Source organism: Pongo abelii, chromosome 9 (genome assembly GCF_028885655.2).
Source record: "Pongo abelii isolate AG06213 chromosome 9, NHGRI_mPonAbe1-v2.0_pri, whole genome shotgun sequence".
NCBI classification, from domain to species: domain Eukaryota; kingdom Metazoa; phylum Chordata; class Mammalia; order Primates; family Hominidae; genus Pongo; species Pongo abelii.
In genome coordinates this window covers 75416712-75440425 of record NC_071994.2, presented here as the reverse complement: position 1 = coordinate 75440425, position 23714 = coordinate 75416712, and the positions used below count along the sequence as shown (strand labels likewise).

Below are 23714 nucleotides of genomic sequence, written 5' to 3'. Positions count from 1 at the left end.
TTGGTGCACCCTGGCTTGCATGTGTATGTACCTCTGCCCAGGCGAGACGGGCAGGCTGCGGAAAGGGCACCTAGACCCCACAGCCCAGCCTTCCCCTGGGGAAGGAGGCTGAGGGCCAGTCAAGGTGGAGAGGCCAGACCCTGAGATGCAGCGGAACAGCTGGCAAATAGGGACTCCAAACACACTCTGGCAGCCGCCAAGAAAGACTTACTTGGGTACACTGGTGATGCCTGCTAGTCCCCTACAATGGACACCCTGTCCTACACTTTGGCTACCTTTTCTGCTCCAGAACATCCCTCCTGATGTCCAGCCTCTGTTTCCTTCCCCTCTTCTGGTGCAAGTGAAACATCTCCTGGATCTTCAGAGGTGTCCCTCCCCTTCCTGCCCACCTGAGAAGCCCCGGAGACAGACGCCTGTGCCCTAGGTACCCGAGGAGTCAAATCCCAAAGCACGTCTGCCCAGGGCAGGAGGAGGCCCCCAACTTTGCTTCCACTCAGGAGAAAGGCCTCTGCCCCGTGAAGCCAGGCCTCCCGACAGCCCCAGCATGGCCGCCCCATAGCTGCCCTGTGCCTGCTGCAGACAGGCCGGGACTCCCACAGGTTGGTCCTCTCCACACCTCCCCAGGTTCCATCAAGTGTCACTCTTGTTCTTCAGCCTCTCTCTCAGGCCGTTAGTTTAAATGTGTCCTCTCTTCCATCTTTAGACAACATAACAAACAACAATAAAAACCCAAATTAACTGAAAATTGTCTCTCCCCAGAGCCTGAGGCCCCACCCAGCTATTGCCTGTGCCAGGCTTCGGCAGGAAGCTGTCTCCCTCAATCCACCTGGCCCTGGCCCTGGCCCTGGTCTCCCCCATCCCTTTAGATGAATCCCACTAAGTTCCTGTGACACTCACCAAGGCACAGAGCAGTCCTCCTCAGCCCCCAGCAGCACCTGGCCTTGCAGCCTACCCTGCACCCACCCCCTCCCTTGGCTGCCAGGACACTGCCACGGACATTGCCCTTCCTGGTTTCTTTCCTGCCTCCCTAGCAGTGCCTTCTCTGTGGTGCCCTGGAGCAGCCCAGGCATCCGCCCCAGGCCCTGTCCCCAGGACATTTCCTCCCAGCCCAGTCCTGGCCTAAACACCCACCTGAGTGCCTGTAGGTCTTCTTGTCTCCAGGTCTGTCTCCTGAGAGCTCTGGGCCTTCACATCTAGATGGCGTGGGACATCCTCCATGGCTGTGTCACAGGTGCCCCCAGGACTGCTCCTGTTGCCCCACCCAGCTGGCCCTAAGCCCCTGACCCATTTCCCATTACCAAACCCTAGCACAGGGGTGTCCAATCTTTTGGTTTCTCTGGGCCACATTGGAAGAATTGTCTTGGGCCGCATATTAACACTAACAATAGCTGATGAACTAAAAAGAAAAGAAAAAAAGCAAAAACGTCTCATAATGTTTTAAGAAAGTTTATGAACTTGTGTTAGGCCCCATTCAAAGCCATATCCTGGGCCACATGCGGCCCTTGGGCCGGGTTGGAAGCTTGCCCTAGGAATCTTAGATGGAGACGCTCTGTCTTGCCCAGGTGTGGCACCCGCTCCTGTGGCTCCTTTCCTCTCCACACTGGCCAAGCAGGAGCTGAATGCTTTGGAGGCTCCCTGGCGTCCTTGGCATAGGGCCCAGGTGCCCACTATGTGTTGGTGCCCAGCCTTTGCACATGCTGTCCCTCTCTGTGGAACACATTCCCTGGCCCACACATCTTCCTCACCCCCAATTACCTCCCCAGCTCCACACAGTGCATTTCCTCGGGTTCTGCGCTGACCAGTGTGGTAGCTGCTGGCCACGTGGCTATGGAGCCCTTGAAATATTTGAGTTCCAATCAAGATGTATAAGATACACTCCAGATTTCAAAGCAAAACCAAAAACAGCTCATTCACAATTTTTATACTTATTTTATATTGAAATGAAAATATTTTGGATAGACTGGGTTAAAAAAAAATTAAGTTCAACTGCTTCTTTTTACTTTTTGAAATGTGATTGTCAGAAAATTTAAAGTCACATATGTGGCTCACACTATTTCTGTGGGACAGCCCTGCCTCTAGCTAGGGGCTTTGGTGAGAACCAGATGAACTGATGGGTCTCCTCTGGGCCCTGCTTCCCTGGCTGCTGAGGGGCAGGAACTGCGAGGGGAGGGCAGCCTGTCACGGTGCCCAACACAGGGTAAGGCTGGACAGGTACAAGTAGAACAGGCGGATAAGCTGGGAAGGGCACAGAGAAAAGGAGCTCCTCGTGACAGCACTTTCCCACCTTTTATTATTCAACACATGGAAGGGGGTGGAGACACAAGGTTAGGGCAATGGTGAGTTTCAATAAATAAGAGAAACAGGACGGACAGGCAGTGGGCCCATGCCTGCACGGCCCCACATAAATAATCAGGTTGCTGAGCCAGAGTGGAGGTCAGGGCTGGGCCTGGCAGCCGCCTGCACTGCCCAGAAGCACTGGCACCACAGGGACACAGAAACCACTGAGGCCCGAGGTGTGCTCCAGCCCCACCAACACTCTTCTCCCTAAAGCTCCTGAGATCTTGGGGCTGGCTGGGAAGGCTAGGGCTCTGTATCACAGTCCTGCCGGGATCAAGTCTATTTTTTCAGTTTCATTAAAAACAGCTAGGGGAGGGGCAGGCACATGCATTAAGCCCCTTCCGTAGGCAGAGCCACGGATGGACAGCCCCACGGGGGCCTTGAAGGCAGAGGCCCTGGAAGCAGCAAAAATGGGGCTGGATAAAGCTACTAATAGGAGGGATGGTAGAGCCCTGCTCCCCAGTCCCCCACAACCCAGCCCAGAACCTACAAAGAGCTGAAGAGGCCCTGGGTACTGAGACGTCTCTCCTTCCTTCACAGTCAGAAAAATGGACCCAGCGATGGCCACAGACGTGCCCAAGATTAGAACCCAGGGACTCACTCTCCTAGCCCAGGACCTTCTGCTGCCCCTTCCCTTTATAGACCTGCTGGAAGAGGAGGGGGACGCACATCTGCTCTAGGGCCCTGTACAGAGGCAAGGGTGTGGCTAATTACCAAGGAATGGGGCCGGGGTGACGGGCACGGGCCCCTCCCCTCTGCCAAGCCCAGCCCTCTGATGATACAGAGAATCCCGTGGGCTCCTAGGATCCAGCCAGGGCAGGCACGGGGGTTGGGGCATCCTGCAGAGGAGCAACATGGCAGCAGGGCCGGGGGCGGGGCTCAGCCTGCTCCTGTACACAGTGCCCGCCGGCCACCTGCCTCCTCACTGGGGCGGACGCTCCCACCTCCAGGCCTTGGTCTTTGCTGTCTCGTCTGCTGGGCCATTGCTTCTCGGTCCTCACAGTCCCAGCTGCAGCTCCACCTCCTCCAGGAAGCCTTCGGAACCTCCCAGGGCAGGGCCGCAGTGTCCTCAGACTAGACCACCCCTCAGATGACCAGGTTGCTCTCACTTAGCCGGACCACATAGCGGTTCTCCTGGTGGACAGGGGTGAGGGGTCAGAGCTGAGTCAGGGGCTGGCTTCTGGCTCCAAGAAAGTGGCCCCTGCCTAGGGCCCGCCACACTTCCACCCCTGCCCCGTCTTTGGTCAGGGTTGGCCCAGGTGCCGACAGATACCTTTCTCCTTGACCCTCACCTCGGCCTTGTTCTCTGCTGGGGGCTTCAGCCACTTAGTATGGCTTCCGCCACTTCCTAGCAGTGCCTGCTGCTCAGAGGGGAGGCCAGGTTGTGGGGAGTCAGGGAGATCACCCCCCAAGGGTCCAGCCTCCATGATGGTCTTCACCTCAGACACCATTGAACTTGTCCGCTGCTCAGGAATTCGAGCCACGCGGAACCTGTGAGGAGAGTGTGGCAATCATCCCCATTAGCGGGGATCCCCGGGCACAGAGAAGGCAGCACGTGCCCGGGGTCACAGAGCAAGTTCATGGACCAAAGTGTGAGCTTGAGAGGCCTGGGTGCCATGGGGGCCAAGATGCTGCCCTAGGGACGCAAGGGCTCCATGTGACACACAGCGTAACCGGGAAGTCCTGATCTCTCTGGCCACCTCCACTGCCCAGAGAGGCCCAATAAGGGCAGGGCTCCCACTGAGCAGGGTGCTCAGGGCCAAAGCTGGGGCCCTGCCTCCCCCTCCCGGCCCCCAGGCTGTCACGTCTTTACCTGCCCCTGCTGCGTCTGTGCCCACCTCACCTGCCCACAGACAAGATGGTGATCTCGCCCTGACGCCCTGCCTTGGCGCCAGCCTTGGGAACCCTGGTCGGGTTAGGCAGAAGGCTGGGAGCAGGAGTAGTGGCGGCTATAGCCTCAGGGGACAGCAGCACCTCGGGCCACTTCTTCTGGCTACAGCGGGAGCAGCAGGGGCCAGAGAGCGAGGCCAGGCCCTGCACGGTGTGGAGGTGGTGGCGGTGCGGGCAGATGTGTGGCACGTTCGGGGGCGCTGGCGGCAGCCTGCAGGGGGTACGGGCAGAAGTGGCCATAGGCCAGGCCAGGGGCAGGAGACCCCAGCAGGGAACAGGGTGACTTGAGGAGGGAGACCCAAGTGGGAGATCCCTAGGAGGCAGGCTGGTTAATGTAGGTTTTGGCCCCGTCATCTCCCACCAGCCCACTCACTTGGACACAGGCCTGTGGCTCGTCTGCACCAGCTGTTTGCTGTGGTACTCTTTCAGCAGCTCCTCCAGGGCCGCAGCATTCTCTGTGGGTAGCTGCAGTCAGACCCTTGCTCTGGCCATATGGGACACACCTCCCACCCCCTGCCCCAGCAGAGAATCCCCCACCTACCCTCCATACCACCACTCCCAGCCCGGGCTGTGTGCCTTTTCCTCCCACTTCATCAGGCAAGAATGGGAGGCAGAGGTGTGCACTCCGGGGTCAGAGAGCACCAGGCTGCTTGAGGCACCCCAGCAGGGAAGGCAAAGCAGGGCAAGACTCTGTCCACTGCGGCTGCCTCACAGGCTCCTGGAGGAAACCCTCCTCTCCTGGGCACTGGGATGGGGTCAGACCTTCTCCTCACCTTTCTTCTCTGTGATCAGGCGCACCAGGACCCCAATGGTGTCCTCATTGGCATCCTCAGTCCGGTAGGCAGGGTTGATTCCTGGGGAAGAGGGGGGAAGAGGGCCCTGATCCTGGGGAAGAGGGGGGAAGCCGCGCTCCTGAGCTAAACCACGGTCTGCCAGCAGAGGGCACCCCTGGCCTTCTTAAGGGCCCTGAGCATGTGCATTTAGGTGACAAGTCTCCCAGAGCCCTGCAAATGGGGGATCCAGGCTCAGAGAAGCCCATATCACCTTCATGACTCAACACCACTGCTTCTTGCACCCAACAGCCCGGGTGCATAGAGGTTTCAGGGCCACATGAACTCCAGTCATTGAATTGGGCGGGGGAGGGGGCAGTGCGTCAGCGTCTTCTGGGTCTGCACTGTCTCCTCCTCAGCCTCAGGGAGCTGTGGGCTGCCACCCTACCCAGAACTCCCCAAATCTACAGCAAACTGCTATTCCATGGCCTCTCTACCGTGCCCTGTCTGTGTAACAATTTAACTGAGGGCCCCTGGTCAGCTTTGGGCCCAAATCTCAAGGGTGTGAGAATGGGCCACGATGATCAGCCCTGGGCCCAGCAGCAAACAGAGCTCCCAGGACTTGCAACCAGGCAGCATTCAGCAGTTAAAGGAAGTCTCTAGGAAAACAAGCGCAGTCCCAGGCAAAATGGCCCTGAGTCACCACGTTCCCTCCTGCCGGTTTACTGCTCCTGTCTGCTTCCTGCCCCCGCCAGACTTCAGTGTCAGGACTTAGAAGGGGCTCTGGCTCCCATGCCAGCCCCAGACAGCCCAGGGTGCTAGCATGGGAGATGCCATTTCACTCATGAGGTAGCCACAGGCTCCCATGGGCCCAGGGCAGGGTGTGTGCGAGGGGGCCCTGCCCTTCAGGGCAGTAGTGGTGTGGGGAAGAAGGAAAGGGGCCCGGGGCCCTGGGGGTGAAGGTGGTGGCACATGCCTGTCCCTCCGGTTCCAGGCCTTGTAACTCAAACTACAGCCTGGAACCGAAACCCGAGCCCCTCATGGTGCCTCCCCAGGACAGGCCAGCTGCCCTGCCAGCCCTCCTGACACAGGGCACCCCTCCTACTCCAGGCCAGAGGTCAGAGGTCACCTTGAGTAACTCCAAGGCCATCCGACCCTGGAACCATACACACAACTGTGGCCTCCAAAGTGTCCAGATCCCCACATCTGGGCAAGGCTTCACCCAGGGTGGGATCCCACTGAAGCCACTTGACCAGCTGTGCTGCCTCTGCTCTGCCCCCAAGGCCACACCTCCGTCCCCTCACCTTTACTCCCATGTTGTCAGTCTGCAGCTGTCACCTCCCAGGCCTGTCCCTCTCAGACCCCAGAGGCCAGGCAGGATTCCGCTGGCAGCCCCCAAGTGGAGCTGGGGCTGGGCTCTTGCCCCCGTCCTCCCCACCTGGACCCCAGCCGGGCCTCACCACTGCCTCCACCTCCAGGGCCAGGCCCGACCTCCTTGTGTGACGTGCAGTGGTAGCCCTTCCGCTTGAGGAGGTTGCACACCAGGATGCCCAACAGCCCCATGAGGCAAAAGACAGGGACGATGGCGATGACCGCGTACTGGGCGGCCGTCTCCTCTGGGCCACCTGCCCGGGTGCCGTTCCCAGGCTGCCGTGTCTCACCACCGCTGCTGGCCCCTGCTGCCACCTCCACGCCACGTCGGGCCCGCCGCCCCCACTCTGAGCATCACAGACGATGGAGGCAAGCAGAGTGACACAAACACAGAGAGACAGGGGCCCAGGGCCCGAGTCAGTGGGGGCTGCAGGAGAGCCAATGTGCCCAGGGCAGCCCACTCCCCGCCATGCTGGGGATGCAAAGGTCAACCCACTGCCCTCCTGTTTTCCTTTCTGGCCATCGAAGCATTGTCCTGAACAAGGCCTCCTCAGGATGGCCAGACACCCAGCCCCACCCTCCCCTAACGCTGGGGTCAGGGGGTGAAGAGATGGCACACAGGACACATGTCTGGGCACAGGGACATGGGATCTGCCTCCCTGTGGCCTGGCCATGAATCTAGTGCCTCAGGGGGTGACTGACTCAGCGGCGGGAGGAGGTGCGTGTGTGTACGTGAGTGTTTGCGTGCGCACACTCATCTGCATGGGTTTTTTTTAGGCAGGGTCTCACTCTGTTGCCCAGGCTGGAGTGCAGTGGGGCGATAACAGCTCACTGCAGCATGGAAATCATGGACTCAAGCAATCCTCCTGCCTCAGCCTCCTGAGTAGCACCACCACGCCCGGCTAATTTTTTATTTTTATTTTTTGCAGACAGGGTCTTGCTATGTTGCCCAAGTTGGTCTCAAAGTGATCCTCCTGCCTTGGCCGCCCAAAGTGCTGAGATTACAGGCATGAGCCACTGCACTTGGCTGGCGTGAATCTCTTTGAAGGGATGGGGACAGGGGACAGGTCAGTATGTGAGTCCCCAGCCCCCAGCTGTGGCTGCCATCTGCAGGACGCTCTCTGCCACTCGGAAGCATGGTGGGCAGAAACAGCCAGGGGAGCGGCTGACTGTGCCCTGCTGGAGACCCTTTGGGTGCACGCCCTGCCCTGGGCTGGAAGAAGGACCCCACTGCCCCCACATGAACACTGCAGAGGCTGCTGGGCTCCAACTCACTGGCCCCTCCCGCACATACCCCTGCACCAGTCCTAGCCCCAGTCTGCCACTCACCATCACAGCCATGAGTACCCAGTGGTGCCCAGGAACACAGCTGACATGGAACACGGGGAACCCCCCAAGGCCCAAACCACCTGCGAGGAGGGAAGATACCACTGAGGCCCAGAAGTTTCCCCAAACACTATCCTTAGGAGAGGCTGGATTCCTTCCTACCAGGCACCCTCAGTGGTCCTGCCCCATCCCATTTCACAGATGGGAAGAATGAGGCCTGCTCAGGGTAAATAAGGCTGGGGCCCCAGGATCCAGAGTCCTGGTCACCCAGCCAGGAGTCCTCCCCGCACTCCCTTTGGCTTACCCAGGCCAGCAGTCTCCACAGAGTGTATCTCGAGTTGCCGTGCCCACCTGGGCCTCCAGCCTCCTCCAAAGGTTGCAGCGGGCATGGGGCTGGCATGGGCTGGAGCCCCATGCAGCTGAGAAGGTGCCTGGGGGGCAGGGCCTGCATAATGTGCCCTGCCCCGGGTCCTGTGGGAGGTAAAGGGTGAGGGCACGGCCAGGAGCCAAGCCTGAGGACCCTTGGGGACACGGGACTCTGCCCCTGGCCCTCAGGGCCCTCCCAGGACAGGCAGGAGAGCAGGGCAATGCTCACCAGGTCGGGCTCCTCCCCAGGTGGGCACTGCCAAAGGGTTGTTGATGTCAGGGTGGCGAGAGGCCAGGGCAGCAGCTAGAAGAACAGCAGGCATTGAAAGAGGCAGAAAGTGCTGGGGCAGAAAGAGACCCTCTGGGGTCACCTATTTCCTGAAACCCCAGTGGTGGGGACCACTGACTACTCCACCCGGGCTTCAGGGACACACTCTTCTAACCTCAATCCCTCACACTGAGGAAAACCTGTCCTGTCCCAGACCTGCTGCAAGACCAGTACCTGGGCAGGGAGAGAGCCACATCTGGCTCTGGAAAGTGCTGGAAAGCCCCAGATAAGGCCACATCAGGATCTCAAGCCCTTCCAGCTAACCAGAACGATGAGGAGGAAATGCTTCCGAATCCTCTCTCGTATTCTGCCCCCCTTCCTCCTACTTTGGGTCCATCCCTGCCCCCATCACAGCTGGGCATATCATTAACCAGCCTCATTTATAATCCCTGGAGCCAAGTCCGCAGGTGGCGCTTCCTATTCTGGGCCCTCCCTTCAGCGAAAGTCTCCAGGACCACATCCTCCTCTGCAACCTCCCCTCAAGGCGAGGCTACCCCATTCACACCCACACACCCAAACAGGGAGACACATCCCAAAAGAAAGCTCCATCTTCTCAGTGTGTGTCCCCAGCCCATTTCACTAGGAGTTCTCTCTGCTTCCCATTCTTAGGAATGAACTGTCTCTCCTGAATCCCTCCTGGAGTCCCCCAGTTTGGCCTAGGCTGGATGAGGCTACCATCAGCTGCCCTGGAGATGGAATAGGGATTTCCTCCGACCCCAGAGCGGCTCCCAGCACCTGCTAAGGCTGGAAGGCCTCCTGTACACGGAGCAACCCTTAGCAAGGCACAAAGCCAAGTCTCACCCTCCCTGAGCTTCCAGCATCACAGCAGAAAGATGGGCCCCAGGGCAGACCCCAAGATGCTGCAAGTCTGTAATGTGGACTCGCCTGCAGCTCCGGGAAGCTGGCCTGATCCTGTGATCCTGGGACCTGGAATCTGGGACCCCCCAGACCAATACAGATCTTGAACCCCAGCACCTGAGGTGCTATGGCTCTCAGGGTCCAAATCCCAGGCCTCCTTTGCCCAGTTTCCTCTTGGCACCCAGCATGCCCTCTGGACTGGGCTCCGTTCTCACGCCTGCGTGCCAACGGGCATCTTGCCCTCAGCCATGCCTGCCTTGCCCATAAATGCCAGCAAGCCCTTCCTTCTCCATCTCCCTGATAAGCCTGGGTGGGCCCAGAGGTGCTTCCTAGGGTCCGACTGCCTCAGATTCTTCAAGAGCTGAGTAACTGAGCCCTGCCCAGCACAGGGTTCCCCGGGAGTGTCTGCACTCTCTTGCTGGAGGGCTGCAGGACTGAGGGTGCGGCTTTTCTCCTTTCCAGGGCCCATCCCCAACTCACCATAAGGAAGCAGGACACGGGCTGGCACAGCAGACTTGGCTTCATCCTTAGGCCCCTGGTGGTCGCCGGCCTAGGGCAGATGGAGAGGAGGCTCGGCAGAGTGGCAGGGACAGGCAGGCAGCTGCTGTCCCCTCAGCACCACTTCTAGGATGACAGGACTCATGGGGAGCAGGCAAGGTGCTGCTGGGCAGGCAAAGCCCGGGGAGGCCGGCTCCACACCTGCAAGTGCAGGCCCAAGCAGAGGGGGCTGCCCTGCCTGGGAGCCGGCCTCACAGGGCAGCACAGGCAGGAAGGCAGGAAGAAGGCTCTGCAGGCTGGGAGGCTTCCCAGAGGAGGAAGGGCTTCCTTCCCCTTCCTTAAACTGCCAGGTGCCCTGAGGCATCGGCAGGGGAAGGAAGTGCGTGTGGCGGCCTGTGTCCGTGATGACAGGGTTGCAACCAACACCCAACACCCCAGCCCGGCCTCCACACTCCAGCCCAGCGCTCCAGGCTCAGGCTCCTGCCGCCTCCTCCTCACAGGTCTGCAAGCATGCCCGGCCTCTGCCTTCACTCCTGCTGGTTCTGGTCCAAGGAAGGCCTTTTCCTTTACCCTTCAAAGCCCAACACGAAGGCCTCTCTTTCCAGAAGCTTCTCTAGAAGCTTTCCCCAAAGTGGGTCTGGCTCCCACAGCTCCCCACCCCATCTAGGTCCTGGTCCTTCCGTATGGCCACTGTCCACACCTCTTCCAGGGAGGCTGACTCCTCCCTTGAGGCTGGAACATGTCTGGCCACAGCTCTGCCCCTGGCAGACCTATGGGGCTGGGGTGGTCACAGCAGCCAGTGCTCTGTCTTTGTCATCTCTCCAGCACCTACTGCATGCAGGCACTGGAGAAATCGGTATGAACAAGACAGACAAGGTCCCTGTCTGCAGGGAGCTCCATCCCAGGGAAGACCCAACTGCAAACAAAGAGGTGCCCCCGCCAGTTGGTAGTAAGTGCCAAGAAACGAAATAAAGCAGAGTGGGAGTGCAGTGTGTGATACTTCAGAGAAATATCCATGGTGGCGCCACGGCCCACCGGTCTGAGACTGAGGCCCCCAGGCCCAGACGGCGGCCTGCTCTGGAGAAGCCTCCGGCCAGTGGACGAGGTGGACACAGCAGGACAAAGGACTCACATCAGACAGCAGAAGGGACAGGTGGCAGAGCAAGGAAGTCCACTGTGTACTTCCTGGAGGCCTGGCTTCAGGGGCACGAGGCTGAGGAAAGCTGTGTTCCTCAGGCCACATGCAGCCTCTTAAGCCCAGGGGCAGCCTGGGAACCCAGCCACTGGCTCAGGGCCGCCGCAGGCTGAGGCCCCGGCTGTGACTCCAAGCCCGGTGAGATGAGAAAAGCGCCTCCTGTGGTAGTCCCAAGTCACTCAGAGCCCTCTCCCTGCAGGCAGCCCCACCTTCCCACCTAGAATAGCAGCCCAGGAAACCGATCTGTCCACCCGCCCTCCCTCTTGGCAGATCTCAGAGGGGCCCAGGGTTTGAGTTACACTCAGGGGAGGGAGTGGGCAGCAGTCACATCATCTCAGGACTCTCCAGGTCACTGGCAGCCACTCTGGGTCCCAGGCCAGCTCAGGGGAAAGCCAGGGACAGGAGAAGGTAAGGCCACAGTGTAGGGTGGAGGCCACACTTGGCAGTCAACACCCAACAGATGGCACCCCCAGGCCATTTGGGGAGGGTCCCCTGTCACTCCTCAAATTTGGTCACAAGTCTTCCTTCCAGTTTCTGCCCCAAAGTGTCCTGTGCCCTTGCCAGGACCCAGCTCCCACCTCGAGCCTGTCTCCCCATGGCCCCTCCCCTGTCCTTTGAGGGATCTAACCCACAGATCTGACCATGAGCCCCGAGTCTTCAGGCTTCACTTCCCCGCTAGGCCTGACTATGTGAGACAGAGCCCGATGCTGGGGGTGGGGGCAGGCTGTGGCGGGCATGGTGGCTCACGCCTGTAATCCCAGCACTTTGGGAGGCAGAGGCAGGTGGATCACAAGGTCAGGAGTTCAAGACCAGCCTGGCCAAGATGCTGAAACCCCGTCTCTAGCAAAAATACAAAAATTAGCCCGGTGTGTGGTGGTGCACACTTGTAATCCCAGCTACTCAGGAGGCTGAGGCAGGGGAATCGCTTGAACCTGGGAGGCAGAGGTTGCAGTGAGCCGAGATCATGCCACTGTACTCCAGCCTGGGTGACAGAGCAAGACTCCATCTCAAAAAAAAAAAAGACAAAGCCAGGGGGAACCGTGACCAACCGAACAGCCCAGCCCCCGGCTCTAGCAGCCCTCCATGTCCCCAAGGTAGGCCCAGAGGGCTGATGTGGGGGTGAAAACAGGCCAAGCAACCACAGCAAAGAGCCCTAGAACCACCCCAACCCTGGGTGGCAACTGCTAGGTGACCTGAGCCCACAGGGAGCAGCTATGCAGCTGCTCATCTGCAGACAGACGCAGAGCTGTGTGATCTAGAACCTTCCAGGAAGAAAGCAGGGTCCAAAGGCCCAGACTCAAAGCCAGCGAGGGCCCACTTCAGCACACGCACAGACACTGCCACCTAGGGCCTTGCGCCTTCTAATTACGCACCTTCTCATTACCCCAAACCAGCACTTACTCCAGTCTGGCTGCCCGGCCCCCACACTCAGCCCAGACTGAGCCCCCGCTGGACTTGCCCGGTCAGGTAGAAAGGCCTGGTGCACACACATGTCCACACCTGCTGCTCAGCACCCCTCACCCCCTGCCCCACGAGGCCTCCACTGTCTAAAACGGCCCTGGAACCATGATCAAAAAAACAGTTAGATGGAAGCCCCCTCGGCTGGGAGAGGATTTGCGAAGGTCCCATATCCGCCTCTGCCTCATCCTGAAGGCTGGGCAGTCAGTGAGGCCCCAGAGCCTCCGATGCCTGACAGAGGAGAGCCACACCCAGCCACACTGGATGGGGAGGAGGGGCCCCAGGGGGGTAGCAGAGAAGGAACTTAGCTTAGAGGCCACTCCTCCCATGTCTCCTAGCCTGGGGCCCAGTCTCCACTGCCACCAACTCCCTGTGGGACCTTCACATCACTGGGTCTCAGTTTCCTCATCTACAGAGATGGGGACATTCATCTCGCTGGCAAGGCTGTCACGAAGTTTTTGGGGAATTTCTGTTTTGTTTTGTTTTTCTGAGACAGTGTCTCACTCTGCCATCCAGGATGGACTGCAGTAGCACCATCACAGCTCACTGCAACTTTGAACTTTTAAGTGATCCTCCTGCTTCAGCCTCCTGAGTAACTAAGACTGCAGGCATGCCCCACCACGCCTGGCTAAATTTTTAAATTTATTTTCTGTAGAGACAGGGTCTCATTATGTTGTCCTGGCTGGTCTCCAACTCTTGGGCTCAAGCGATCCTCTTGCCTTGGCCTCCCAAAGTACTGGGATTCCACGTGCGAGCCGCTATGCCCAGCCAGTCATGGGGTTTAAAGGAGGTAATGAAGCTAAAGTAGGTCATGGGATTTCCTTCTCCACAGCCCTTCTCCTCTGCCCTGCTGGCAGAGGGCTGTGATTAAGTATTTGTTTGCTTACTTGTTTATTCCTTGCTCCCCCACCAGACAGTGGTGAGGGCAGGGACGTCTGTTTCATTTGCCACAAAACTCCACACCCAGCCCCATGTCTGAAGCGGGAGGCCTCCAAACAGGCTCACGAGGCGGGGAGGGTTTCCTCAGACTCAGCCCGCCAAAAAAATGCCCGAACAATGAGAACCAGAAATTCCCTGGAGAAAAGCCAACTAGCAAAGGCCATGGCCAGACCCCCAAGCTGAGGGCCCCAGACCGCGACTGAGGCCACAGGCGGTGGAGCCCCAGGGAGGTGCAGCCCCGGAGGCCTCAGAGAAAGAGGAAGCTGTGCCACCAGCCCAGGCCACAGGCAGCTTCCCCTTTCCCAGAACTGAAGCTCGCTGGGGTCACCCGGGCCCTGCCATGCCACTCCCCCTCCCCTAGGCAGGGCCCTCCCCTTCCCTACAGTCCCTAAGCTATCCCAGGGCCTGCGCCCATTGCTCCTGCCCCCTTGCCCTGTCTCTGGCCTCCAGGTCAGTCCTGCCCTGCAGCCTAGGTGCCCTGACACCCAGTTCTGGCCCTGGCCCTGGGCCAGCTCCCACCACCCTCAGGATGGCGTCGTGACGCAACCCCGCCAACCTCCCCCACCCACACGCCTGCCACTCTGAGTGCTTTCCACCCTCACATACGCTACACCTGCTTTCTGCTCTCCCCTCATCACTTGGCCAGCACCCACTCTTCCTTAGAGCTCAGCTCGAAGTCACTTCCTCCTGGAAGTACCCTCTCCCCCACCTCCCCCTCAGCATTCATGGTGCCATGCAGATCCTATTACCCAGCCCCTTCCCCACCACGAGCTGCCTGCTCCATGCCCAGTGCCGACCTGGGCAGGTATGGGCTGATTTGGGGGAGGAGGCAGAAAAGGCACTCTTGGTAGAGAGCCCAGCTATGCCGAGCTAGAAGGGCCAGTGAGCAGGCTGAGGGGGAAGGAGCCCAGAGGCTGGGGTGGGTCAGAACCCACATCTGAACCCCTGGGCTAACTTGGGGATACAAAGTGTGGGGTGCAGTCCTGCTCTGCTCTGTCCTGCACTGGCTCTGTGGCCTGCCTGCAGAGGGCTGTGGTAAGGCTGAAAGGAGAGAATCACATTAAGTACTCAGCACAGGCCTGGCACAGAGTAAGCATTCCCCACACTTCACTGTGACTCAGTTTCCCTATGTGTGGAATGTGGAGGAAAAGGTCACACACCTTTTATTTACGTTCAGTGCCTGGCACAGAGTCTGGTACACAGGCGGTGCTGGGTTCGCCCTGGTGGGAATCTGGAGGGTGGGAGGGTGGAGGAGACGGGAGGAGTCTAGAGGATTCTGGGAAGGTCGGTGGGCAGTGCTCAGGTCACACCAAGGCTCAGCTGCCTGCCAAAAAGCCTGCACTTCCCCCTAGGGCCTATGGGAGCCTGGAAAGGTTAAGCAAGGGAGGGAGATGAATGAACAGTTCGGTCTCAGCAGGCTCCCCAGGCTGCCTGCCAAGGGAGGCCGCACTGGGGGAGATGGAGGTGGGGGCTGGTGCCCATCTGGAGCAGGGCAGGTGGGGAGGCAGCTACTCTGCTTCCCAGACAGTGGCTCCTGAGCCTATGGACCTCCCTCTGGCCTCCAGAGGCTAGGGTTGCCTGGAAACACAGCTGGACACAGGCCTCCCTTGGCGGTGGCCGCACCCAAGGCAGGAAGACAAAGGCCACCCATCAACAGAGAAATCCAGGTTAGCAAGGAGCCCAGCAGTTCCCTGGCAACTGGGGCTGAAGTAGGGCAGTGATCATGCTGAGTGGCTTTCCCTCTTCCACACTCACAGGGAAAGGAGCGGACCCCAGCCCTGTGCAGGCCGGGCCCTCATTCTGGGTTGCTGCCTTTCCTTGCAGGAGAAGTGAGCATTCCTGTTTCACAGCTGGGCAAACTGAGGTCAGGGGAGGTCACTGGCGGGGGTCACACAGCCAGTAAGAGATGAAGCAGGAATGGAGCCCAGGACTGTCTCTTTTCTGCCTCCTTTTGCCCTGCAACTTAGCCCAGGACCTGGCACACAGTAAATGTCCCTGCAGTGTTTGCCAACCTGATGGTGGAGGCTAGCAAGCTAGTAGCACCCAGGTGGCTCAACTGAGGGTCCTGTTACTAAGGACCCAGGAGGGCCCCAGGAGAAGGTGCTGTCTGCACCGCCATCCCATGGGGCCTCTAGGAGTTGCCTGCATCTATACTCATTTGCATATTTTTCTAGTCTGTGCCAGCTCTGGCAGGAAAGGGAGCTGTGAACTGAAAGAGGCAGGAAGACTGGGGAAGTCTGGGAATTCCCAGAGTGAGGAAAAAGAAGTCCCAGGGTGGAGCCCCAGCTTACTAGGGCTGCTGCTGGGAGCTCAGAGATGTGCGGAGGCTGGCTCAGGGCCACTCAGTGAGACAGGTGCTCCACTCCCGCCCCTTCCCACAGCCCCGGGCAGCCATGAGCTCCCAGGTCACCATGATGTGGTATAAACCCCTAAAATCCTAGGCCCCTAATCCTGTACCATCTCGAGGCCAGGCAGCAGCTGCTCCCCAGCCCACTCTCAGCCATACCCCCAGAAGCTGGGCATGGTTCTGCACCTCAGACCTCCTGGCTGCCACCGGGCCTGGGCTTCAGTGGCTCAGGTGGATGGGGTGGGGCTGAGGCTAAGGGGGCTAAATTGGCCCCTTGAGGCCAAGAAAAGGGCTGAGGTGGCCACACCTGGCCCACCCAGCTCCTCCCAGTCTGGGTATGGTATAGGTGCAATCCTCGTCCCACTTCCTGGGCCGAGTCTGGGGCTAGAGGAGGGATGTCTGAGACCAGACAGTTATCTCGGGCAGAGGGGGCTCCCTAACCCTCCTCACTGAGCACTACTGCCTGTCCCCTTCCCACTTTAAGCTGGGTCTCACTGAACCCCTCAAAGACAGTGTTCCATGCTTCACATGGAAAAAACCGAGGCTCAGAGAGGCCAAGTGGTAGCCCGTAACAACTTCACCTTGAAGGAGATGAAGTTTACCTACCCTGGAGTAGGGGCAACTGGCAGGCAGCCCTTGCCTGAGCCACCCAGGCCTGGTATCTCCGCTGCTTCTGGCCCACCATCAACCTCTCAGCACCACGGACAGCCCTGTGTTGCCAATCCTGGCCCTGAGACAGGACAGCAACGGGTCTGGGGATGCTGAAGGACACCTCACTGCAGCCCCAGCTCATGCTCTGCTACCTCCTCTAAGAAGCCACCTTTGCCACCTGCCCCGGCCATAAACCTGATCCCGAGTCCCTAATATGCTCAGCATGGGCCCTGCCCCCGATCACCCTGACCTGGAAGACCTGGGCAGAGGCTTTGGGAGGGACTTGGGGGAGACCACAGCCCTGGTCTGCCCCATTCTCCAACTCTCCCCAGACTTGCAGTACTGGGGAAAGAGGCGCCCCCAGGGCCATTCCAGGTCAGGTCCTACCCAGTGGAGCTAAGCTGAGGACTGGGGTCAGTGCAAGTGCAGTGGTGGAGCAGGGAGGAGACAAGGTTGGGCCCTGGAGCAACCCACCAGGGTTCAGACTCTGGCTCTGTCACTTCGCGGATCTGTGGCCTTGGGCAGGTTACTTAACCTCCCTGAGTTTCGGGGTCTTCCTCTGCAAACATGGGTGCTAGTCCCTGCCTCATGGGATACTAAGGGCTCTCAACACAGCTCCACGAGGGCCAGAGGAACCCAAGCTCAGGACCAAGCAACAGCCAGCCGAGGTCACCCAGAGGCTTGGGTGTGGCAAGAGTGCTTTGGGGAACTCCACGTAAATCCTGGCAGCACAAGTAGAGGGGCCTCGGCCTCTCTGGGAGGGCCCTGGGTGCCCATGTCCCAGCCCCTGTATAGGCCTGCATCCACCTGCTCCCACACCAGCCAGGGTCATGGTCAGGAATGTAAGGGGTAGTTCAGCAGTCAGGAACCCAGTCCCAACTTCCCAAGCCCGTTTCCCAATTACACCAGTGCAGCTGACCTCATGGTGTGGTGGAGGACTCAGCGTTCACAGGCAACAGGGGCTCTTCTTACAATCAGGTCTTGGGCCAGGCATCCCCTCCTGTAGGAAGCCTCCCCAGCCTCCCTGTCAAGAGGGCCCCCTCCCCTCTCCAGACTCCCCCACCCCTCACCCCTGCCATCAGTTTTCAGTCTCCCTTGACTCCTCGAGAAGGGGTGAGGCTCCTTGAGGGAGGGAGGGAACGGGTGTGTGCAGGAGGCCAGACACGCAGCAGGCCGGTGTTGTGGGTGGCCAAGGTCCTCCCTTCTCACTGCTCCTCCTCACAGAGCATGCACCGGGCTAAGTGCAGGTCCCTCTTCTGGAAGCCCCCACTCCTCTCTCTACCTGCACACTCAGACCCTGACTCTAACTGGCTGTAGAGGTCCCCGCTGTCCCCCTCTGTCTATGACAACTAGCCAGGGCACTTGCTCACAGCCACATGGGCAGTTTATTTATAGAGCTCTCATCTTTCCCAGAGTGGCCTAGGAAAGAACTCTGGCCTTCAAGGCCAGCAGACCTGGATTTGGATCCCAGTGACACTGGTGCCTGGCAAGTGCCTCCTCTCTCTGGGCCTTGGTTTCCCTGCCTGTGGTTGGAGGGAACGATGACCCCCAGGAGTATAAGGCTGAGGATGTGACAGCCTCCCGGGCCATAATCCCAGGGATGGGCAGAGTAGGGATGCAGCATTGGCTCTTGTCCTCTCTGCCACTCCAGCCCCACTCAGCAGCACCAAGCCTAGGCCCAGACAGACACGGGCTCAGCACACAGTGGGTATTCTCTCTGTCCAGAGACCACATCCCTGCTCCCCCATCGATCCTGAGTGGGGAATGGCACCAAACACGCCCTGCTGAGTGATCTCAGGCAAAACCCCTTCCTCTCTGGTCCTCTCTCCTGCTGACCTGGCAGAAGGGCTGGCCCCATAACAGAGGTAGTTAGGTCCTGCCCAGCCAGACTGGGTACTGACCAGCCTGGCCCTTCTCAAGAAACTAATGTTAGAATTGTCAAACAAACCCCTCGACCCTCACCTCCTGCCTGGAGACCAGGCTGGGGGCTGGGCAGGATCTGGAGTACCTGACTACAACACAAGTGGCTGCGTGACTCAGCCTAGGGCTGCTCTCTGAGTCGAGGCTCCCCCATACCAACTTGGAAAGGAGAGGGCCCAGGTCAGTGCTGTTGTGAGGAAATGCTGGGCCCAGAACCTGGCGCACAACAGGGCCTGAGCAGGGACAGTTGCCTCTACTGGTTCAAGATGTCGAGGACCATGGCAAGCACTACACTTGCCTCCTACCCACAGGAGTGGCCGTGAGTCTCTGCCCCCACCCCCCAGCACACATTCTGCCTCAGGTCATGGTGAGCACCAGAGACCTGGGTGCAAATCTCCCAGTGCCTCCCAGCACACAGGTGCTGGGATCCTAGAGCAGCTGCCTTTCCTCAGGAAGAGGTCTCGTCAGCACAGAGATGGCAGTGGGAGGGGGTGGGCTGCTGGCCACGCTGGCCCCACCAAGCTGAGCATGCGTTACCCACAGGTGCCCCAAACCTGTGCCCATTCCCCAGCAGTGAGGGAGGACACCTGGCAGGTGGTCCACAACAATGAAGAGAGACTAATTTCGGGCCGGGAGGGCTTCCTGGGCGAGGTGGAGCTGGGGTTATAGTCTGGATGGCCAAGAGGGTTCTAGAAAGAGGGAAGCTTTAAAAGCAAAGGCAAGGTAGACAAGGCATCTGGCAAAGAGAGGCGAGGGTGAAGATGTAAATTCTGAAAGGCCTTGGAAGGAAAGGACTCAATGCCAGGTGAGGAGTTTGAACTGTACTTTGTAGGCGAAAAGCAAGAGTTACTTTATGGAGGTCACTCTGGCAGTGTGTGGGAGAGCCGACGTGCAAGCACAGAAGCTAGAACCAGAGCCTGGGCAGGGATGGCAAGGCCAGAGCTGGAATATGAGGCAGGCCGACGTCGGGAAGGTGTGTCTTGGGCCTGCTTCCAGTGCTGGCCAACCTCCAGCCGCCAGGGAAAGTGTGGACACAGAATGGCAAACTCAGGACAGGAGGCAGGTACCGCATCTGAAAGGTGAGAGTTCTAGGAATCCTTGGGTAAGTCCCTGAATTCTCAGAACCTCAGTCTCTCCTTCTGTGAAATGAGATTGGGCCTGACCCTATGAGTAGTGGCAGGTGCTGACTGGCCCTCAATGTCTCCCCTCCTTGACTAGACATAGGGCCCTCCCTCCAGCAGCCAGCAGCTATCACACCAGTCCCAACTGTGGTCACAAGTGGAAACGCAGCCTGGCCCCACTGTCATCCCCAGAGGCCCAAGTTCCCAAAAAGGTTTGGCTTGGCCAGGGCACAGGCTGAGGCTGGGGGCCTCCTTTAAGGCTGGGATAAGAAGTTAACCCTTCCCCTCAGGGCACAGGCTGAGGCTGGGGGCCTCCTTTAAGGCTGGGATAAGGAGAAGTTAACCCTTCCCCTCTTGCTCCCCCTCCCAGGCCCTAAGCTATTTCCACCTCTTTGCTGAGGATGGAAATAACTCGGGCTCAGCCCCTAGAGACCACAACAGCTATTTTCATCAGCCCTAAGAAGCACAGCTCCAGTCACTGCAGAGAGGACTGAGGGACACCCTGATCCCCAGTTCCAGTTCTTGGCCAAGTGGCAACAGTGGTCAGAGCCAAAACGGGTCTCTGGGAAGAACAGGGAGACCGAGGCCCAGAGAGAGTAGGGACCAGCTCAAGGTCACTCTCTGTCTGCTCCCCACCATAACATGCAGGTGGATTTGGGGAAATGCCTCTAGAGCAACTGCAAAGGGGAGGGGGCCTCTCAAGTATGATGAAGGTCACCTGGGACTCTCAATTTTCCCTGCTACCCCTAGGCTGTGCTGCTAACTCCATACACTCTTCAAAGCCATGGGACACCCCCAAAGCCAGGTCCAGGCTCTAGAAGGCAGGGGACAAGTCTTTCTGGTGATGTCTGGTTGGGAGTGAAGTCTGGAGAGGAACAGGAAGACCATGTAACCCACCCATCCCCAGTGTTCCAGACATGTGTGCACACACACATATCATACTTAGAACTCACAATGTAATGCTCTGGCAAGGCCACGCCTACTAGCCGAAGTTTGAGAGACAGAAGTCCAGGAAAGCCATGAGCAGTTATTAGGAAGGTGGGTGATCCTCTCTCTTAGCATCTCACAGGTCTCTGCGGTCAGAAGACCTGAATTCCAGTCCTGGCACTGTCCTGACTCTGTATGACCTTGGCCAAGTCACTTTGCTTCTCTGATCCTCAGTTCCTTTCTCTGAAACACAGTCACTACATCTCAGAATCACTGCGAAGATTCAACAAGACAGAACACCATGAAGTGTTCAGAACAGTGCCTGACACTGTCCCCCACCCCTAGAATGTAATCAGCATTTTCTGAGGACGACAGCAGAAGACAGAACTTCCAGATCCTACAGCAAGTGCCACCCTCTCCTAGACTAGGGAGCTCAGCTTCCACCTCACCCTGCATGAACCCCACAGACCTTCGTATGGGAGAAGGGGCCTCAGAAGGGTCTTGCCCAGATGGCGAAAGGGCCCCGCTCCAGCTCTCCAGCAAGAACTTAGCCTCCCAGACCAGAGACCACTCCTGGGGAACAAATCTCTCCCCACTCTCCCCCAACCCAAGGAACTGAAGAAAGGACACCCAGGCAGAAAAGTGAATGTCTATGGATTTGGGGATCCATATTGTCTATGGATCCATTTCGTGACAGAGGACCAGGAAGCCTTTGGGTGGGAGGCTAACGTTTCCTTGACCAGTTTGGGAGAAGGCTGTGCTTCCAACCCTATCAGTAGCCCCTGAGTGCAGCCACTGTGTCCCCAGGAGAAGCCTGCCCCCACCCCCCACTGCACTGTTTCTGCCTGAAGGGAAGGGAGAACACAGGCGGTTGACCCCAAAACAATAGAGGATCCCAAAGTGATGATTCACAGTCCATTCAAAGCCCAGCACCTCAGTGTGCTGATGGGGAGACTGAGGCCTGCGCGGGGGAGCGGGGGAGGGGGGCGGGGGAGGTCTGAGAACAAGATTGTGTCCGGGTTCGCTGAGAATACAGATTACACAGGGGCAGAACTTGGCCAGGTGTAGGGACTTCGATGCGTGAGTGTGTGGGTGCAGGTGGGCGGGGGGACGCTGAGACTACCACAGGGCCCCTACCCTGCTGCCAGCTGGGCCACCCCACCAGATGTTGCCCAGACTCGGCTTTCTCCCTCGGCCAGGGCCTATCCCTCAGGGTCCATCTCCTCACTAAGCTGAACTCCTGAGGGGTGCCCTCGTGGGGACAATCCTGGAGACCCTTGTCTCCTGGCTCCCCAACTTCCTCATTGCCCCCCATCTGCTGGAAGGTGTCCTAGGTCCGGTCCCTCCTCCTCCTGCCTCTTACTCATCATCGCCCTAGGCGCAGACACACACACACACACACACACACACACTGACACCACTTGACCCCACACGCACACCATGGCGCCAGCGAGCTCGGCTCGTTCTCAGTCACTTGGGCTCCTCTCCCTCTATTTCACACTCACAGTAACGGGTGGCCCTGGCCCTGCGCCGGTTACGCCCCAAGCCACGCACTTCGTGACCCCAGTGACCCCGGGTCTCTCCCTCACACAACACACGCACACACGCTGCCTGTCTCCCACACACAGAGCCCCTCTGTGTCGCCCGCTCGGCCCGGCGTCACCGCCCAGTGTCCCAGCCACACGTTCGCCCAGCCAGGCCGCCTCACGCGCCGTGTCACCCACAGTCACGGGCTGACACCGTCCAGACCCCCCCTTGGCCGCCCCGCGCCGCAGCCGCGCCGAGGCGCTGCCGTCCAGTCCACACCACAACCTGGTCTCGGTCCAAGTTTCCCGGGCCGGGGACCGCTCCGGGCCCCGCTGGCCCCTCACACCGCAAGTTCCGCTGCTTCCCCGCGCGCCCCCCGACAGCCACCGCGCAGGGCCGGCCCGGAGTCGCGGCCGGAGGACCTGCAGGTCACGGGGCTCGGAGACTGGCCGGGGCCGGTGCGCGGAAGGCGCCGGGACAGGACGCGAGGCGGGAGGGTGGTGGGGGAGGCGCGCGGCCCGGCTGCAGCATCCGCCGAGCCCGCGAACTTCCTCAGAGACGCGGGGAGGCAGGGGGCGCCACTAGGGTCCGTATCGCGCTGGCCCGGCCGCGGAGAGCGGACTCTGGATGGGCGCTCCGCGCGCCCTCCTTACCTGGCCGCGCCGCGGCAGCTCCAGCTCGGCTCCCCGTTCGACTCGGCGCCGCGGCCCGGCTAGGCGAGCGCCCGGACAGCCGCGCACCCTGCGCGCCTTTTGAATGAATCGCCGGCCGGGCCGGGAAGGTGCGCAGACCCGCCCCCGCGCGTCACGGCCGCCGGCTCCGCCCCCGACGTCAGAGCCCGGGCTGCGCCCCCAGTCCGACTCACCCCGAGCCGCGGAGGGGCTCGCCGCTCTGCCGCCCGGCGGCGCTGCTCTACGTCGCCCTCTCTCGCGCCCCTGGGAACTGCAGGGGGCTGCGCGGGACTGGGCGGCGGGGCCCAGAGGGCCTCTTGCATCCGCCTCTTCAGGGCTCCCAACCAAGAAAGAAGGGGTTGTGCGAAGCAAGATAAAGAGACTGGAGACTGAGATACTCCTCTGGGTCCTCTCAGCATTGCCAGTGTAACTGGAGCCACCTCTGCCCCTTTCTGGGCCTCATCTTCCTCCTGCCAGTTGGTAGCCAGGAAGAATAACCTCACTTTGCCTTGTTGACGAGGCCTAGGCCCAACCCTGGAAACCCTCACCTAGTTGGCGAAAAGGCCTGGTGAAGGTGAGTCTATAAAGGAAGCCCACACGGTGGGCTTCGGCACATCCTTCAAGGCCTAGTGAAATCCTCCAGGAGGCGTTTCCTGCCTCCACTCCCCCACTCCCGGCACCACTTCTCTCTGCCAGGGTAGTTAGTTTCCCTCCAGCAGGACAGGTGACTCAGTGCCCCCCTCCCTACTACAGCCATCGCACCCTGCCAGTTTCCAATGCCAGTCATCACAAACTCCAGGCACTATTCACACTGTATTCCGACACCGAATCGTGTCCCCTGGAGTTGTGCTACAGGGTGTGCCAGGACTGGAGGGAGCAGCTCAGTGGCCCGTTCCCCCTCTCAGTACTATTCAGGGGATCTCAGGCGGTCCTCCTGGGAAAGTAGGGATGATGGGAGACTGAGACACCAGGGAGGGCCAAGTGCTGGGCCAGAGGCCTGGCTGGGGTCAGGATCATCACAGCCCATGACAGAGATGGAGAAAGGAAGGTAAATAAGTCGGCTGGGGATAGATGGCTGGGGGTGGGGTTCTAAACAGTCATAGAATCTGAACCCAGGGGCTAGGAGACGGGAAAGGTCAGGTCCCCAGGGTCCAGGAGATTCCAGGAGGAGAACTGGACACCGCATGGGGAGGGGAGCAGGGGATGAGTTTCCA

The 23714-nt window shown here is 59.5% G+C and overlaps 1 protein-coding gene across 4 annotated transcripts; it reads right to left on the bottom strand.

The window, feature by feature from the left end:
- Positions 1–1909: 1909 nt before the first annotated feature.
- RELT (RELT TNF receptor) lies at positions 1910–22622 on the bottom strand. Of its 4 annotated transcripts, none has more exons than XM_024255883.3 (11): positions 22483–22622; positions 9727–9796; positions 8290–8364; positions 7999–8165; positions 7698–7777; positions 6458–6715; positions 5001–5081; positions 4601–4682; positions 4181–4438; positions 3630–3828; positions 1910–3471 (listed from the first exon to the last, which is right to left on the bottom strand). In XM_024255883.3, the coding sequence occupies exons 2-11, from the start codon at positions 9769–9771 to the stop codon at positions 3424–3426; spliced, it is 1293 nt and encodes a 430-aa protein (XP_024111651.1). In that variant the 5' UTR covers positions 9772–9796; positions 22483–22622; the 3' UTR covers positions 1910–3423. The 4 variants fall into 4 exon arrangements, with proteins under 4 accessions (XP_024111651.1, XP_054380769.1, XP_024111653.1 ...); XM_054524794.2 differs by lacking the exon at positions 22483–22622 and adding an exon at positions 22115–22457; XM_024255885.3 differs by lacking the exon at positions 4181–4438.
- Positions 22623–23714: the final 1092 nt, after the last annotated feature.

Excerpts from the sequence above, each read along its gene's own strand:
- RELT (XM_024255883.3), bottom strand. The coding sequence starts at position 9,771 with ATGAAGCCAAGTCTGCTGTGCCAGCCCGTGTCCTGCTTCCTTATG. Across the intron at positions 8,365-9,726 it reads CCGTGTCCTGCTTCCTTATG|CTGCTGCCCTGGCCTCTCGC; the intron begins GTGAGTTGGGGA and ends CTGTTCTTCTAG. Across the intron at positions 8,166-8,289 it reads CTGGGGAGGAGCCCGACCTG|GACCCGGGGCAGGGCACATT; the intron begins GTGAGCATTGCC and ends TACCTCCCACAG.